Source organism: Mesocricetus auratus, unplaced genomic scaffold (assembly GCF_017639785.1).
Source record: "Mesocricetus auratus isolate SY011 unplaced genomic scaffold, BCM_Maur_2.0 Super-Scaffold_100004, whole genome shotgun sequence".
NCBI lineage: Eukaryota > Metazoa > Chordata > Mammalia > Rodentia > Cricetidae > Mesocricetus > Mesocricetus auratus.
In genome coordinates, this window is record NW_024429189.1 from 38437389 (window position 1) to 38454877 (window position 17489).

At 39.8% G+C, this 17489-nt stretch overlaps 1 protein-coding gene across 6 annotated transcripts in view; it reads left to right on the plus strand.

Moving 5' to 3' along the window:
- The window catches only part of Ubr3 (ubiquitin protein ligase E3 component n-recognin 3), a 143733-nt gene that overhangs the window by 6279 nt on the left and 119965 nt on the right, over positions 1–17489 (plus strand). For all 6 annotated transcript variants that reach the window (XM_040745531.1, XM_040745533.1, XM_040745532.1 and 3 more), the window contains exon 2: positions 15134–15273. In XM_040745531.1, the coding sequence (XP_040601465.1) occupies positions 15134–15273 (140 nt within the window). The remainder of the gene's footprint in view (positions 1–15133; positions 15274–17489) is intronic.

The following is a 17489-nucleotide window of genomic DNA, read 5'->3' on the forward strand; positions in this document are numbered from 1 at the left end:
TGCATCACCATTCTCACCTATTTTCTGGTTAATAGTTACTTAGTATTCCAATACATCTTCATGGGGGAAGATTGGAAATGCTGTTGTGGTCAGTAATTGCCATACAGTTTGTGTGTGTGTACACACATATGTGTGGAAATAAACTCAAAGACTACATTACGGTTAAAGAAGGTGTGCACTTCAATCTTTGATAGATCCATTCAAAGATATTAACTTATACTCTCCCCAGTGTATGAGGTGGTGTTTTTCTATTCTGGCCCACACACCATGTATAGTATTTTATTTTTGATTTTTCACAGGCATTTCTATTCCATACAGAAAACTCAGCAGTGTGCATTTAAGCTGCTCCACTGATGATTCTGTATAGCCTTTTCCCTTCCCCAGCTTGGATTAAGCTGTGGATTTTGTACCTGAGATATTGCCTTTCCACTGATGGCAGATATCATCATGTTGTTACCATTGGTTCTGGGAACTTCTACCAGCTTAGCCAGGGCTCCTCTTTTTCTGAGTTAGCCTGTTGAAGCAATGGTGGTACATACCTTCCTGTGGACTAAGCATTCCAGCCTTCTTTCTTTTTGATGCTGCTGTAGGGAACCCCTATCTTGAGGAACAGAGCTAGTTTGTTGCTAGTTTATTAGCGTCATTGGGTATCATACTTTTCATGAACTGTTGTTCATGACTTTTTGGCTATGATGTCCTCTATCCTGGGAAAACAACAGAAATTAATATTGCCTAGTTATCTAGCAGTGTCTGTTTAAGTCTTTGATTTTTCCCTTTTCTTCTGTTGCCCTCTTTGGTACCAAGTCTTTTTTTTTGTTTGTTTGTTTGTTTTGTTTTGTTTTGTTTTGAGACAGGGTTTCTCTGTGGCTTTGGAGGCTGTCCTGGAACTAGCTCTTGAGGACTAGGCTGGTCTCGAACTCACAGAGATCGACTTCCTCTGCCTCCTGAGTGCTGGGATTAAAGGCGTGCACCACCAACGCCCAGTTGGTGCCAAGTCTTGTTCTTTTGTTTTTGTTTCGGGTCTACTTGGTCCTTGCCATTGTTTGTTACCATCATAGTTTAGGGCCTTCATCACATCATGCCCTATTCTGTAAGGTACAATGTCTGCCTACATGCCATTATTTCTGTTTCCATTGTGCTGTGGGCTCCTCTCTCTCCATTATCTTTAGTGTACTTTTTTATATTTCTCTTCTTGGTGTAGGTCTGTATGAGTCTTAATTTCACTGTGAATGGAATGCATTAATAAGGTTACGTTTATATAGCACAAATGTGAAGCTATATGTGGTGCAGAGTTTGACTTTATGAGTTAACAATTTCTGTTTATAAGTTTGATTTGTACCTTACTCTCTCATTTATATCCTGTTTACACATACTGGCATTTTAGCAAATTAGTTAATTGTGTTATATAATATAACGGTAGAAAGTATGAGAGTTATTTATTTTTTTCCTTTTTTGAGATGATGTCACACTGTGTACATCTGGCTAGCCTGGAACTCACTATGTAGAATGGGCTGGCCTCGAATTCACAAAGATCCTCCTGCCTCTGCATATTGAGTGCTAGATTTAAAGGTATGCATTACCATTCCTGGTAGAGCTAATCTCTTAAATTATATGTCTGCATATATTTGTATGGACTGCTTGTTAAATTTTTCCCTATGAAAATTCCAAGGAATTTTCTCTAGAGAAATAGTAATTTAACTGTGAAGTTACCAATTCAAACAAAGGAACAAAACGTGATCCGAGAGCTTGGAGGAAGGAGAGCTGAAGAAAACTTTAGTTCCCTTTCTGTATTCATTGCCCTTTTTCATTTCTAATTTACTAGAAGTAGTGTAGACATGATTTCCTACTTCAGCTGGTAGAGTACTTCGTGGTATGTTCATTGTAATGAAATTTAAGTATAGCAGCAATTTGGAAGTCCTCCGAGTTGTAATTATTTTTCTCCTATTATAAAACTTTAAAACTATTTTAAACTGAAACAATTTGAGTAGAGCAAAAATACGATAAACACATTCTTTTGTAGTCACCATTGAGAGGAGTAGACATAACTGTCATGCTTGCTTTAGTAAGACAGCTAAAGCCTCACCCTTGTTCCCCCCTTTTCCTTGTTTCTCTGGAGTTTGTCATTATCCTGAAATTTGCTACATTCATACAAGTTTTTAGGGCTGGGGTCTAGTATTTATGGCTTTCTCAGGCTGTAGTTGTGGGAGGGATTGAAGGAGCGTTATGGTGACAAGGAAAGAGAAAGACCCCCTTACCTGAAGCTGGTTGAAGCCTCTTGCCAGCTGAGAATCAGGGATTCTTTCATATCAGCTTTGCTTGAGGCCTTCCCCCTTCCTAGCTGTAAACCTGATTTCCAGAATTCTCTTCAAAAATCCCCTTCACAGTAAAGATACATGCCCAACTTTCTTGTTCAGCCGGTGGCTCCCATTTGTATATTACTGGATTCAATCTCATTCAAGGTGCTTCCACAGCCGCCCTGTAATCTTATACCACACAGAAAGAAAAAAGAAAAACTTTTTTAGCCATGCAACTTAAAAGTTACCAAAATAGTCAGGTGGTGGTGGTGCACACCTTCAATCCCAGTACTCAGGATGCAGAGGCAGGCAAATCTCAGAGTTCAAGGCCAGCCTGGCCTATAGAACGAGTTCAGGACAGCCAGGACTACACAGAGAAACCCTGTCTTGAAAAACCAAACCAAACCAAACCAAACCAAAAAAGTTACCAAAACATAGTATAGAAAGTTAATGCTTTCTATGTGGCTATGTCTTATTCTTTCCTGGAGGGGCTCTGTGCTTAATCCCTCTGCTTAAAAATCCTTGTTAACAGAGTGAGTGCCAGGACAGGCTCCAAAGCTACACAGAGAAACCCTGTCTCAAAAGACAATAATATATATATATATATTTTTTTTTAATAAATTATGTTTCTTCTCTGAGATACCTAGACCTGTGCTGTCAGTCAAGTCTTATTCTTTCCCTGATTGGAGTTTAATAAACTCCAACTCTGCTTCATATTTTCTGTTCCTGTAATTAGTTTCTTTGTCAAAGCCAACAATTCTGGATGCCCCTGAGTAAAGAGTTCTCTGTAAAGAACTCAGCGCTGTAGGCTGCATAGAACTGTGTTTCCTGCCTGTCACTGAAGATAGACCAGCTTGTAGTTTTATTGACCCCCCCAATTCATTAGTATCTGTGTCTTATTTTCTTTCATCTTTTTGTTTTAATCTTCTCATAACAGTATAGATCATTAATTGGTCTTTTCTGGCTTTTGCTTGTGTGTATGATGTGTGAGTGAGTGTGTGTGTGTGTGTGTGTGTGTGTGTACTTGTCAGTGGGTGTCTGCACATATGTTTGCAGGTGCATGTGCAGGTGTGTGTGCTTCTTGCATGTTGAAACCAGACTTCGTCATCAGGAGCCTTTATCACTCTCTGCATTTTTTCAGTTAAAATTTTGTTTATATGTACTCAGGTAGTGATACCTGGATCTTACACTCTAAGAACACTTGGAGCTGTACTCATATTTAAGTCTATTGTCTTGCTTCCTAGTTATCATGTCTGTTCTTTCTCATTCGTTCTTTGGATTGTGTGTATGTGTGTGTGTGGTGAAAACTCATTCTGTAGCCCAAGCTGGCCAGGGACTTTATGTAGCCTAGGTTGGCTTATGACTCAGTGTATGATTTTCCTCCTGCCTCAGCCTACCGAGTGCTGGGATTACAGGAGTCAGCTCCTGTGCCCAGCTTGATTTTTTTTTTTTTAAATTTTTTGGGTTAGTTGTATTTATATTTCCTTCACTAGTTCATGAGCTATAGTTGTCACTATACTGTGATATGGAGCAGGCAGTTGGTGCCCAGTGCCAGTACTATGGTACTAGTGTTTTCAAAAAGAAAGCTTTAGTGTAGGTCATTTGACAAGGAGATAAGAAGAATGCTAAAATCTTTTCCAGACTAGCCAGTAGTAAAGGAATTTAAGTGTCCTAGGAGAAAAGGAACCCAAGGACTGCACTGATTGCTTGAAGCCAGGAATTTGGGTGGAATAATTGGTTTCAGATATCAGACTAGATGGAATCTGTGGATCCTTTGTAATTGAGGAGTGTCTGATCTATCTTGCAACTGTGGATGGCACCCCTTACTTCTAATCTGTGTATGTGTTACATGTACGTACTGATGGGTGTGCAGTTGTACTAGTATGGAGGTAGGTGTTGAGACCAGAGGTAGATGCTGGGTGCCTTTCTCTTCACCTGTTGTTTGAGACTGGGTCTCTTGTTGAACCTGGACCTTGGTGTGTTTGGGCTAGACTTTCTGGCCACTGAGCTCCTAGTCTGCCTGTCTCCCCTCTGCCGTTGCTGGGGTTACAGATGGATGCTGCTCTGTCTTGCTTGGGTGCTAGGGATCTGATTCAGGACCTCATGCTTGTTTAGCCACTAGGCCATTTCCCTGACTCATCTACGGTTCCTTTGGGCTCACATGTGTGTTCTGAGTCAGTTGTAATTGATGATTCTCATAGTATTGGATCCTTCCATCTCTGTGTTCTGTACATTCCTTGCCTGACATTGTTAGTTGTACCTTGTTGGTTGCCCTATATAATGCTCATATATTGTTCTTTTGAGAACTTTCTAACTTTATTTATTTATTTTTTTGTGTAAAGTTATTTTCTTGGAAACAGTTTGATCTTTTGTGTCTTTTATTATTTGTTAAGAGGGTTTGAAGAAGTTCTTAGTTTGGGGATAATTTTTGTCTTCTGAGGAAAGAGACTTAATGCCTCATGAATTAGTGTAATTTTGGTTAAGGATGTAGTTAAGTGGGAAAGTACTTGTCTAGCAGTTACAAGGTTCATGGTTAAATCTCTGGAGCCTTAAACATTACTTCCTGCCTGAATTTCTATTCATTTATTTATTTTTATTTTTAGAAAAGGTCTCAACTGTGTAGCCTTGACAGTTCTGGAACTCACTTTACAGACCAGGCTGGCCTTAAACTTACAGAGATCCACCTGCTTCTGTCTCCTGAGTGCTAAGGTTAAAGGCTTTTTCCACCACATCTGGCTTCTTGCTTGTATTTCCAGTGTGATTATGAGAACAGATACTATTCTTGATCCAAGAACATGTGAGTGTAGTATGTACTATGCTTTCAGAGGTTTCTCTGGCCTTGGGTAATTTTCTTACATTTGTGTTCTGTTTAGTAGTCAAGGACTCAGGAATAGTCTCTGTACATTCTCTGGATAATTTCTCTGGAATTTTTTCTCTCTGATGGCTGTTCTTCAAAGTGTAGCTGCATTCATCTTCCTAGACTAAATTCTGCCTTCCCAAATCAGGAAATTTGCCTGAACCATTTTGGTTCTCCTTTGTGTTGTACCCTGGAAAGTCTTCTAAGAAAAGTATTCTGACATTGGTAGACCTCATTTTGTTTCCTATCCATTAGAGATTATTGTTTTTCTTTGATATCTAGTGTGCTGAAAAATACCACTTTATACTTTATCTAGATTTTGGTTGTTTAAATGAAGGGGTTAATTTGGTGTCTAATTTATCTTGGGCCAGAAGTTACTGTCCCTAACTTGTTATCTTTTTTTCCAACGTAATATTTTCGTTGACTACTTGGGAATTTCAAATCATGCACCCTGATCACACTACCTTTCCAGTCCTCCCAGGTCTGCTTCCCCACCCTTGTGAATCCGTCCAAAAAAGAAGGAACCCCTCCCCCAAATGAAAAAAAACAAACAAACAAGAAAAGGTTCAATTTGTCTTGCTCACACACTCCCTGGAGCATGGTCACACTCCCAGTGGCCAGTCTCTTAAAGAAAACTGAGTCCTTCCCATCAGCACCCCAGTCAGAAGCTATTAATTTTGGAGAGCTACATTTTAGCATCCTTATCACAATTTTTTTTTTTTTGGTTATACGGGACAGGGTTTCTCTTGTATTGTTTTGGAGGCTGTCGGACCAGTCCGGCCTCGAACTCACAGAGATCAGCCTGCCTCTGCCTCCCGATTAAAGGCGTGCGCCACCACCCGGCCCTTATCACAACTTTTAAGAGTTCTCATCAATGGCTGTCTAGGCCGTTTCTTTTTTTGGGGGGTGAGGTGGGATGGAGTAGGGATAGGGACTGTCACAGAAGCCTTCTATGTCCCTTTTTCTCAGCTGTGAATCTGCGTCATCAGTGCCAAAAGTAGCTTCCTTGCCCTTTACAGTCAGTGGAAGCACAGATCATGGACTTACACATGGATTTTGGGACAGTATGGATCTTGGACAGCCACATGGTCTATTGGTGTTAGCATGTGCCATGTACCCTCAGCATGTTCTCTGGTGGCAATACAGACTATGGACATCAACATTGCCCTCTGCTGCAGTAGGGTCACCAGCAGCAGCATGGACCACGGCCACCAACAGGTGGCCACACAGGCCTTTCTTATTAACGTGACACCCAGCAGTCACAAGGCCCACATATGTCAACATGTGGCTGCATCACAGACCATTGATTACTGCATAGCCTTTGGTGGTAACACGGGCCACAGACATCAACACTGCCCTGGCTTCAGTAGAAGAATGGTCCCAGACATGGCCCTTGGTGGCAGCGCCAATCATAGACATCAACATGCATGGCCTCCTGGAGTTGGCCGTCAGCATGGCCTCCAGTGGCTGCCCAGACCACAGACATCCACATGAGCCTTGGGCTTCAACACGGTCTGGGGCAGCAGACCACAGATAAGCAACATGGCATCTAGGCACAGCATGAACCTTAGTGGTCTTTCAAGGAGGTCCTTTCAGAATATGAACTGACTTCCTGTTGTTGCTCAGAACCAGGTCGATTGTGCAGCTGGGCAGCGTTTTCAGGGCCTGAGTCTGCACAAGCTCCAGGCTGCTGCATACCACCTTGTCGGGCTTACTCAGCAGTGATACGTTCCCCTGTTCACTGCAGCCTTTTACACCTGTCACCACAGTCGTGTCCCTAGTCCCCCCTCTCCATTGCTCATTCATGCTCTGTTCTGTTCCCCATCTCTCCATCGAGTATTTGTTCATTAGAGTGGCATTGGAAACTGCAGCGTGTCACGCATCATACATACATACATACATACATACATATCCCAAACAGCTTTACATGCAAATATTCATTGCAATGAGTCATTGAAAGTTTCTGGTTTCTGAAGCACCATAAATGCTGGACCATTGCTATTGCCCAGAGTCAGGGTGATGTGGCTGACTGAGCAGGACATTTTGGAGCAAGTTCTACGTGAGCTCCTGCCTACCCCACACATCCCTGTCTTAAGTGTATGCCACCTCAGGCTTGCTGGGCTCGACCTTTATACTTAGAGCCTACAGGCAGCGCCATTGCCGTGCTCCCTCCCAGCAGGGCAAGTGCGTTGGCAGTGGCTCCATGCTGGGGGCTGGAACCTAGGACTGGCCCTATTTTCAGTAATGACATGTTTCTGTGGGAGCTCCAGGATGCTGCACATCACCCTGTCCCCCGGGGCTCACTAGGCACTACTGTTGAGCTTACATAGACTGCGGGCAGCCTGCCTGCCGTTCTCTGTCTCCCAGTAGGGCAAGCCGCATGGCCAGCTGTCACAGTGGCTCCGTGCTGGGGGCTGGCTGGTGGGCCTAGGGCCTGCCCTATTCACTATTGACCTGTTTCTGTGGGCACTCCAGGCCACTGCCCTGTGCCGGCTTCCGCATGGCCTTTGTCATTCTCCTCTGCACCTGGCTCTGTTCCACAGTCTTTCCAGTTTCATGAGTCCGCTTTTTAAAAGCATCTTTCTGTGAGACTTGCCTTTTTAAATAGTTGTTCTGAGCCTCTCTAGGTCTCTCAGACTCCTTGGAGTTCCACTGATAGCTGCTGCTATCTTTATTTTTCTTGGTATCTTTGTTTTTGATAAAGAATTCATTTAATTCTTTTTTTTATTAATAAGGTATCTTTTTGGAGTAAATAGTATTATCGTCAGAGAGGCCTCTTTGTTTCCTTTACAGTTAAATGATGTTTTGATGAAAACATATTGAAAAAAGGTGATATTGTTTATTGTCTCTTCTGGAAAACAAATGTGTTTTTTAATGAGATGCTTAATTCCTTTAATTATATACATATATTTGTAGTCCAGTCTTATTTGTTCATTCCCCCTCTGTAGCACAAAACGCTAATTGTTCTTAATAAAAATTCAAAGTCAGATACTGGGGTTTTAAAGCTGAAGATCAGGGAAGCAAAGAAGCCAGGCACTAGAGAGTTCTCACTCTACCAGTGCTCAGACCAAAGGGGCCATCTTGTCCTCAGACTGCGTCTTCAGATTGCTTAGACTGCCTGCTCCTCTCTCCTGTCTCCTCCCGCCTTATATTCCTCTCTCCTCTCAGCTATATCACTCCTGTCTCCCCCTTCCTAGTGCTGGGATTAAAGGTGTGTCACCCCAAGTGCTGGATCACCTTTGTGTGAGCTCTGTTTCTCTTTTGAGCTGTCTCTGTCTCCTGAGTGCTGGGATTAAAGCTGTGTACCACCACTGTCTGGCCTCTGTGGCTAACTAGTGTGGCTAGCTTTGCACTCTGATCTTCAGGCAAGCTTTTTTTGTTAGATCATTAGGCAAAATATCACCATACCCCTCAGGTCTTTTTCTCAGCACTTGGGAAGCAGAGGTAAGAGGAGCTCTGTGAGTTTGAGGCCAGCCTGGTCTAGAGAGCAAACTCCAGGACAGTTAGAGCAAACTCCCTGTCCCTAAAAATAAAGTTACCACACTCATTTACTCACATAATGTTCACACTTTCTTTTACTTTATAAAAGGAACATTGATTGTTTATAACTAACTATATGGCCCTTAAGACAGAAAATCTGTTCCTTTAAGAAACCAAAACAAGCCAGACAGTGGTGGTACATGCCTGTAATCCAGCACTTGGGAGGCAGAGGCAGGAGGATCTCTGTGAGTTCGAGGTCAGCCTGGTCTACAGAATGAGTTCCAGGACAGTCTCCAAGCTACACAGAGAAACCCTGTCTTGAAAAATCAAAAACCAAACCAAACCAAAACAAAAAACCCAAAACCCCAACCAAACAAAAAAACTAAAACAACAAAAATGTGATTAAATTTTGTACTATAGTTACAGGTTTTTGTGAACTTAAAAGTTAGTTTCCTTTTCCAAACAAATTAATTTAATATTTCATTCAAACCCAAGAAAATGAAAGTATGAATATAAATAATATATTCTTGGTTTTATTATGACCTTTTAAAAAATCATATACTAGTCTAAATGTAGCAGTCACTTAGCCATTTAAATTTCATACTGAAAGTTGAGAGGAGGGAGTTACTTAGGAATGCTTGAGAAAATGATGCTCTTATTATTTGCAGTAAGGAGTCCGGGGATAGGGAGCAGGTTAACAAGGTTGTGGATAACAGCTAGGCAAGTGGTACATGATTTTATGGACTTTTTCCATAGACTAGCAATTACTTATTTATTATTAATCAAGGTTTGGTTTAAACTAACGGTTTTGGTCAGACAGTTACAAAGATGTACAATTTTGTATAACAAACAGATACCCCTAGTCCTCCATTCTTCCTTATAAAGGGACTTAAGAGTTTTTTTTTTAAATCTCCAAACTTTTAAGTATGGGTATAGTGTATGGGAAGGGAAGAAAGAGAAGAAGGAGGAGGAGGAGGAGGAGGAGGAGGAGGAGGAAGATAAAATTTCTTAGGAATTGTAGTCATAAGAGTTCTTGAATACACACTGACAAATATTTTGTAAATAGTAGAAAAAACTATCAGGTAGGAACTCTATTTTTGAAACTGGAAGTATATTGTCATAATTTTGATAATTTCAGTTTTAGTTTCTGCTCAATTACTCATCCTCTAATTTATCTGAAGTAAAAGAGGGTTAGATTTCTACAGTGGGATTTTAGCATTGCAGCGGTTCACTCTTTCTCATTGAGGAACTAGGAAGTGGTTGATTGTGTATGTTTGAAGTTGTACACACACATGTGATGTATTTGTGTATATGGACTTTCTCCCTCTTTACTTTGGTACTAGGAATCTAACCAGGGCCCTACACATGCTAAGCATGAACAGTGCCGTAAGCTTGCAGTGATTATGAGTAGGGATCTTTATGTAAGTTATGAGTTTCTATGTTAGTAAATCTTGCATTTTTTTCTGGTTCCCTAATTTATAAATAAAGAAGAGTTTATAAAATGTTTGTGTACCGTGTACAGTTTATGAGAGTTTCTGGGACCATGCATGGTAGTGTGTGCCTGTAATCCCAGCAATGGAAGGTGGAGGTAGAAAGAGTAGGAGTTTAAAGGTAACTTCGGTTACTTTTAGGGATTTTTTTTAAAAGGTTTATTTATTTATTATGAATACAACATCCTGCCTCCATGTATGCCTGCACGCCAGAAGTCACCAGATCTCATTATGGATGATTGTAAGCCACCATGTGGTTGCTGGGAATTGAACTCAGGACCTCTGGAAGAGCAGTAGGTGCTCTTAACCTCTGAGCCATCTCTCCAGCCCCCACTTTTAGGGATTTTGAAGCCAATCTGGGCCATGAAACCTTGCCTAAAAAAAAAAACCTCACAATAAGCCCCCACCCACAACAAAACAACAAACCCCCGTAATTGGGTATTTATGTATCACTTGTCCTCTTTAGGAAGTATCACAAAATGTTTATCTCATTTTAATTCTAACTTAAAATGAACTCAAATTAATGTAGTTATAAAATTTGAAAGTAAGCTGGGTGGTGGCGCACGCTTTTAATCCTGGCACTCAGGAGGCAGAGGCAGGTGGGTCTCTGTGAGTTCAAGGCCAGCCTGTTCTACAGAACTAGTTCCAGGACAGCTTGGGCTGTTACACAGAGAAATCCTGTCTCGAAACAACAACAACAACAAAAGTAACAACAACAAGAAGTTGAAAGTAATTTTTTTTTTCAAAAGGCTTAAAAGAACTATAGAGGGTCCAGAGAGATGGCTCAGGAATTCAGAGTACCTGGGAGGCAGAGGCAGGCATATCTCTGTGACATGGTCTACAGAGCAAGTTCCAGGACAGCCAGCCAGGGCACTACAGAGAGAGCCTGTGTCAAACCATCACCAACAAAAAACAAAAACAAATAAGCAAAAAGAGTGCTTGCTGCTCTTCCAGAAGGCCCAGATTTGTTTCCTAGCATGTAACCCTGAGGGCTCACAGCTACCGTGGTACTCCAGCTGTGGAGGGTCTGGCACTAGGTCTCCTCAGCCATTCACCCTCACACCCCAATGTAGGATGCACACATACTCATAAATTTGGAAAAAAAAATCTTTTAAAAACAATGCTGGAAGGTTAAAGGATTATGTCCTAAGATTAGAAAGAGTTTAGAGAAGTTCATCCTTAATGTTAGGGTAGTAAGCTATGTGTATTGAGTCCAGGACTAAGATGTTAAGTATGCTATTCTGTGCTAAAACACAGGCTTGTATTTAGATAGCCCTTTGGCTAGTTATGAATTATAAACATTTTCCCGGTTTTATCATTGACGAATGAATGCGTGTGGTATTTTTTCCTGATAGGACTTTTCCTGATCAGTTTTTATGTTTGTATTCATCAATGGCAACTAGATTTTGTCAGGCTTAAATTGTCCCCTTTCTTTCATTTCCTTTTCCCCCTCCTCTAATCCCCCCCCTCCCGGTCTGGTTTTGAGACAGAGACTCAGTGTGCCCCCATGTCTGACCCAAGTAATTATTTCTTTTTGTCTTTTTATTCTTATAAAAAGTAGGTTTTCCCCACATATAATATATTCTGATTACAGATTCCCCTTCATCTGCTCCTCTCAGTTCTTCCCTACTCCCTCCGTCCAGATCTACCCTTTTCTGTCTCTCATTAGAAAACAGACAGGCTTCTAAGGAATAATAATAAAATACAGGATAGAAAAAAACTAACACATGGGAATAAGACAAAACAAACAGAAGGAAAAGAACCCAAGAAAAGGCACCAGAAACTGATAACGATGCAGAGATACTCGGAATCCCATAAAAACACTAGACTAGGAGCTTTACTATAGACACAGAGCTGTGGAGTGAGAGGAGGGAAGAGGAAAAGTGGGGGGTGCTGACGTTGTGAGACAAGGCTCCCTAAAGATGCTGTTGAGCTTGTTTCCTGTTGGCCATCTGTTGCTGGGCATGCAATTACCCTTAAGAGTAGTTTGTTTACCTGTGAGACTCCCTTGGAGAAAACTAAATTTTCATTTGCAAGTGGCTATCAATTGGAGATAGCTTCTGGGTTAGAGATGGGGACACGTGTCAACTTCTCCTTTTAGCTCTGGGACCCCATCTGGTGCAGAGCCATGCAGGTCCTGTGCAGGCTGCCTCAGCTACTGGAATTCTTATGAGCATTGGTTGATTTAGAGGGTCTTGTAACTTGATGCTTTACACTCTTCACTTTCACTTCCACAGGGCTCCCTGCGGGGTGGGGCTTGATGGAATACCCATAGATCAATACCTCACTTTGCCATCATCAGAGAAACTTCCTCCTGCAGCTCATGGAAACAAATAGAGAGGCTCACAGCCAGAAAATATGCCGAGTGTGAGACCTTAGAACACTCATCCTCGATAGGGATATCAACACATCCTAAATGGATTGTCTCCACCAAATAATTTCTGCGTCATTAAATATTCATGAACATATTCTAGGACCACAATGCCATTATCATATTTAATAAAATTCACTGTAGTGAACTAGTGTGCAGTATTTAATCACATCATCTTGGCTGTTCGTACATTCTATGATTACTTGATCTCTGAAGCCTATTAGATTATAGTAGCCTTTATACCTGCTTGATCCCTTTGACACCAACAGGTTGCCGAAACTGAAACCAGTTTTTCCATGGATGATGTCTCTCATTCTAAGTTTGTCTGTCTGTTCTCTTGAGGGTCATGTACTAGATCCTTTATTTTGCGTACTGTCATAAGTAGAGTTGGTCTTGAGGTTGGTGCCGTTCACTTTCAGGGTTTGTGCTGTGTGCATTGCAGGCCCTTCTTTCACTGCAGGTTCCGAGATTGAATCTGCTACAGTTTGACTCCTTACTGGGAAGCTTTCCCTTAAGTTTTTTCCTAGCACCTTCTATGTGTGGGCCAGAGGTGGAGAGGGAGGGAGAGGGAGAGAGAAAGAAAGAGAGATTGGACAGTTTGAGAATAGCAAAATCTAGCTGATACTGCAAAATGATAATTTTATACTCATTTTTTTTTTGTTTGAAAATTACTTTGTTAGAGCCAGAGCATCTTTTCATGTATTTACTAAGTAGTATTTTTTTTTTTTAACCAACTGTTGATATCAGGTCTTGATTTTTCTATTTTCTTTTTTTCCTTTAAAGAGTTTCTAATCATAGTAATTATCTGTTTTACATATTGTATTTTTTTTCAGTTACTTTGTGTAGAAGCTAAATCTTACCAGACAGGCTTTCTATACTCTCAGATAATGAAGAATATTATTTTCTTTCAGACTCTTTGCATGTAATTTTTTAATGTGAATGGGATATATTTTGTGTTAAGGTAGAGATAGAATTTATTTCCCATGTTTAATAAATCAGTTTTGATCTAAAACAGTTTGTTAAGTCTTTTTCATGGGGCAGGAGAGATGGCTCAGCAGTTAAGAGTTTACATTGTTTTTGCTAAGGATCATAGTTTAGTTCTTAGCACTCACACTGGACACTTGCTAACTACTGCAACTCAAGCTTCAGGGGATCTGATGCCTTTGGCTTCTATGGACACCTGTACACACACACACACACACACACACACACACACACACACACACACACACACACACACACACACACACACACACTAAAATCTTATAAGTTAGCTGGGCAGTGTTGGTACACACCTTTAATCTCAGCACTTGGGGGCTAGGGGCAGGGGCATCTCTGTGAGTTTGAGGCCAAACTGGTCAACAGAGTGAGTTCCAGGACAACCAGAGCTACACAGAGAAACTTTTTCTTGAAAACCAAAACAAAAAACAAAACCAACCAACCAAACAAAAATCTTAAAAGTCTTTACTGTATTGAGTTGTTATATTAAACCCATAAATTTACATACCCTTGTCCTGTTTTGTTTTTAGTTTTTCTTGGTTTTCCGAGACAGGGTTTCTCTGTATTGTTTTGGAGGCTGTCCTGGAACTCGCTCTGTAGACCAGACTCTGCCTCCCGAGTGCTGGGATTAAAGGTGTGCGCCACCAACGCCCAGGATCAGCCTATTGTCATTAATTATTTCTTCCAAGTGTTGCGATCACTTTTCACACAGAGGTTCTTTCACTGGATAGAATTAGTTTTAATTGCTTCCATTGCACTTTAAATTAAATGACATTTAAGTTTAGAAGAATTTCTGTGTTTTATGAAATAGAATAATTTTTCCACTTAAGAGTTCTCTCTACTGTATTCAAGCCATTTTTAACCCCAAAATAGCCTTTTTATTCATTCTTCCTATTAAGTTTATTTTTAGACATTTTTATGTGTTTAATTAATAATTTTGTGTTTGGTAGCGAAGTAACTTATTTGTGACGATTTGGATTGTGAATTATTTGTCTTTGTTGCTCAATGCACCAGTCATTTTTTCCAATAATCTGTAATGAAGGTTAAGACTATATACACTTGAATGTGTAAACTTTTAAAATAACCTTCAGTTACTTATATCATTGAGATAGGAGTGGAAAATGTAAATGCTTCAGATAACTATCAAGTTGTGCTTACAGGCTTATTCCATCCATTCATTCATTCATTGTTTTTTGAGGCAGGGTTTCTCTGTGTAACAGCCCTGGCTGACCTGGAACTCACTTTATAGACCAGGTTAGCCTCGAACTCACAGTGATCTGTCTGCCTCTGCCTCCCGGATGCATACTTATAAAAGATGGAAATAATAAAATAGCACTTGGAAATAATATATTGCAGTCATAAATGTAAAACTATGATGATTTTCCTTTTGTGTTCTGTTTGTGACATTGCTATTAGGTCTTTCTCAGAAAAGTATCTCTGGGTAACACTTTTAATTTAAAGGTCTACTAAAACCATATTCTTTTAAATTGGTGCTTTAAAGATCACAAAGAAGGATTATTCTGGCTGTAGTATTTGCTTATGCTTTCTTTATAAACATTATAAATAGAAGTAATACATTTTTGCCTGGATAGACATTGTTATTTTTCCCTTTTTCTTAGCTCCTTTTTTCCTCCCATTACAGGTTTTGCAGAAGACATCAGATTAAATCAAGTTCAAATATTCCCTGTGTCCCCAAAGACTTATTGATGATGTCTGAATTTGTTCTTCCAAGATTTATTTTTTGTCTTATTCAGTACTTAAGAGAAGGCTATAATGAACCAGGTATGTTTTAATATGTTCATTGTAATATTTTTAAATGATCACATCATAGAATTTTAGCACTAATAATAAAGTGAAAATTTAAAGCTATCACTTAAAATTTTGTATTTTGACTGTATATGTGTTTGTGATCAGTGTGTTTATCAGTGCATATGAGTACAGGTGCCCACGGAGGTCTTCTGTAAGAGCAGCACACATTTCTAATCACTGAGCCATCTCTCTAGCCCATGATAACAACATGTTTTTATTTAACATTTCTGTTGTTGTTTTGAGATGGGCTTTCTCCAGGTAACCACCCTGGCTGTCCTGGAACTTGCTCTATAGATCTTGCTGGCCTTGAACTCCGAGATTGATCTGCTACCACTGTCCAGATTGATTGATTGAGTGATTTATTTATTTATTTATTTTTTGTTTTTCGAGACAGGGTTTCTCTGTGGCTTTGGAGGCTGTCCTGGAACTCACTTTGTAGAACAGGCTGGCCTCAAACTCACAGAGATCCGCCTGCCTCTGCCTCCCGAGTGCTGGGATTAAAGGCATGCGCCACCAATGCCCGGCTTTATTTAATATTTTTAATACTTAAAAAATAAAAAGTTAAAGATGGGCTTCATGATGGCTTTTTTTGTACTTTACATTTTATTGTTACCTTATCCTTTCTGCACTGCCTTTTGCTGTATTTTATGCTCCATCAGATAACATTTTAAACTAATGACTGTGAATCATAGAAAAATAATGATATGTGTAACTTTATAGATACATTGTAGGAGGCCTCTAAATAAAGTGTGATTTGCAATTATATTATGATTGAGCAAAATTATACAGTTGAGAAATGTTTTAATGTAATGAATTTTTAGATAATAAATTGCCATTGTTTTCCTCCTTGAGATATTTTATATAACAACTTATGACAGACTTAAATTGTTTGCTTTCATATTTTTGTATCAGTACTAAGTGTGCATTAAGTTAGTACAAAAAATGAGGAAAAACATTCAACTTACACTTACTGTATTAAGATTTTGTCATAAACTTGAGTAAAATGTGCTTTAAAGGGTTAATTTAGGCACATATTATAGTTTATTGTAAGATCTTATAAATTAGAGATGGTGCCGGGCGTTGGTGGCGCACGCCTTTAATCCCAGCACTCGGGAGGCAGAGGCAGGCGCATCTCTGAGTTCGAGGGCAGTCTGGTCTACAGAGCGACTTCCAGGACAGCCTCCAAAGCAACACAGAAACCCTGTCTCGAAAAAGCAAAAAAAAAAAAAAAAAAAAAAAAAAATAGAGATGGTAGTGGTATAGAACAAATTTGTTAGCTTTTTATAATGTCTTCTGCCTTTCTATCCTGTTAGCACTTTTTAATATTATTTTTATATATTTTAAACAATTTAATCTATAAGTCTTATATTAATTTTGAAGAAAGGATATGGCACACATTTATATCTTCTATCCGCATTCTTAAACTGTGATGGAATATTAGATCTTTTTAGCTTTTTTACTTTTTGGGGGCAGGGTCTTGTTTGTATTCCTGGCTGACCTGAAACTTACTGTGTAGACCTGAAACAAACTGTGTAGTCAGACAGACTGGCCTCAAATTTGTGGCGCTCCTCTTGCATCTGTCTCCCAAGAGCTGGGATTACTGATGCACATCACCATGGCCATCTTATAATATCTTTACCATTTCAGAGACTCTCTATTGTGAGCAAGTCATTTTACTCTCTTACCTCTTACTTGTGCTTTAAGCAGCAGCATAGAATCATTTATGGAGTAATCTTAGATATGTTAAAATAAAAAAAGTAGTACTTTGATTTAGTCTCAAAGTATTGTCTCTTTAGAATGAAGTAACTCAAGATATTAGATAGGCTTTTTTTTTGTTTTGTTTTGTTTTGTTTTTGTTTTTTGAGACTGTCCTGGAACTAGCTCTTGTAGACCAGGCTGGTCTCGAACTCACAGAGATCCTCCTGCTTCTGCCTCCCGAGTGCTGAGATTAAAGGCGTGCACCACCAATGCCCGGCCTAGATAGGTTATTGTTGAAGTTGTTTTCTGCATTATTTCTCATGGACTTGCTAAGCTTTTTGGAAATTTGCATTTGTATCACAGGCATTCTATTTTTAAAAAGTAATAAAAATTCTTTGTGAGAATCTTAAAATTTACAATTAGTTTAAAGAATATTTCACACAAAAGTGCTATTAATTTTTCCTTTAGTAGCATTCAGTATAGTGCATAGC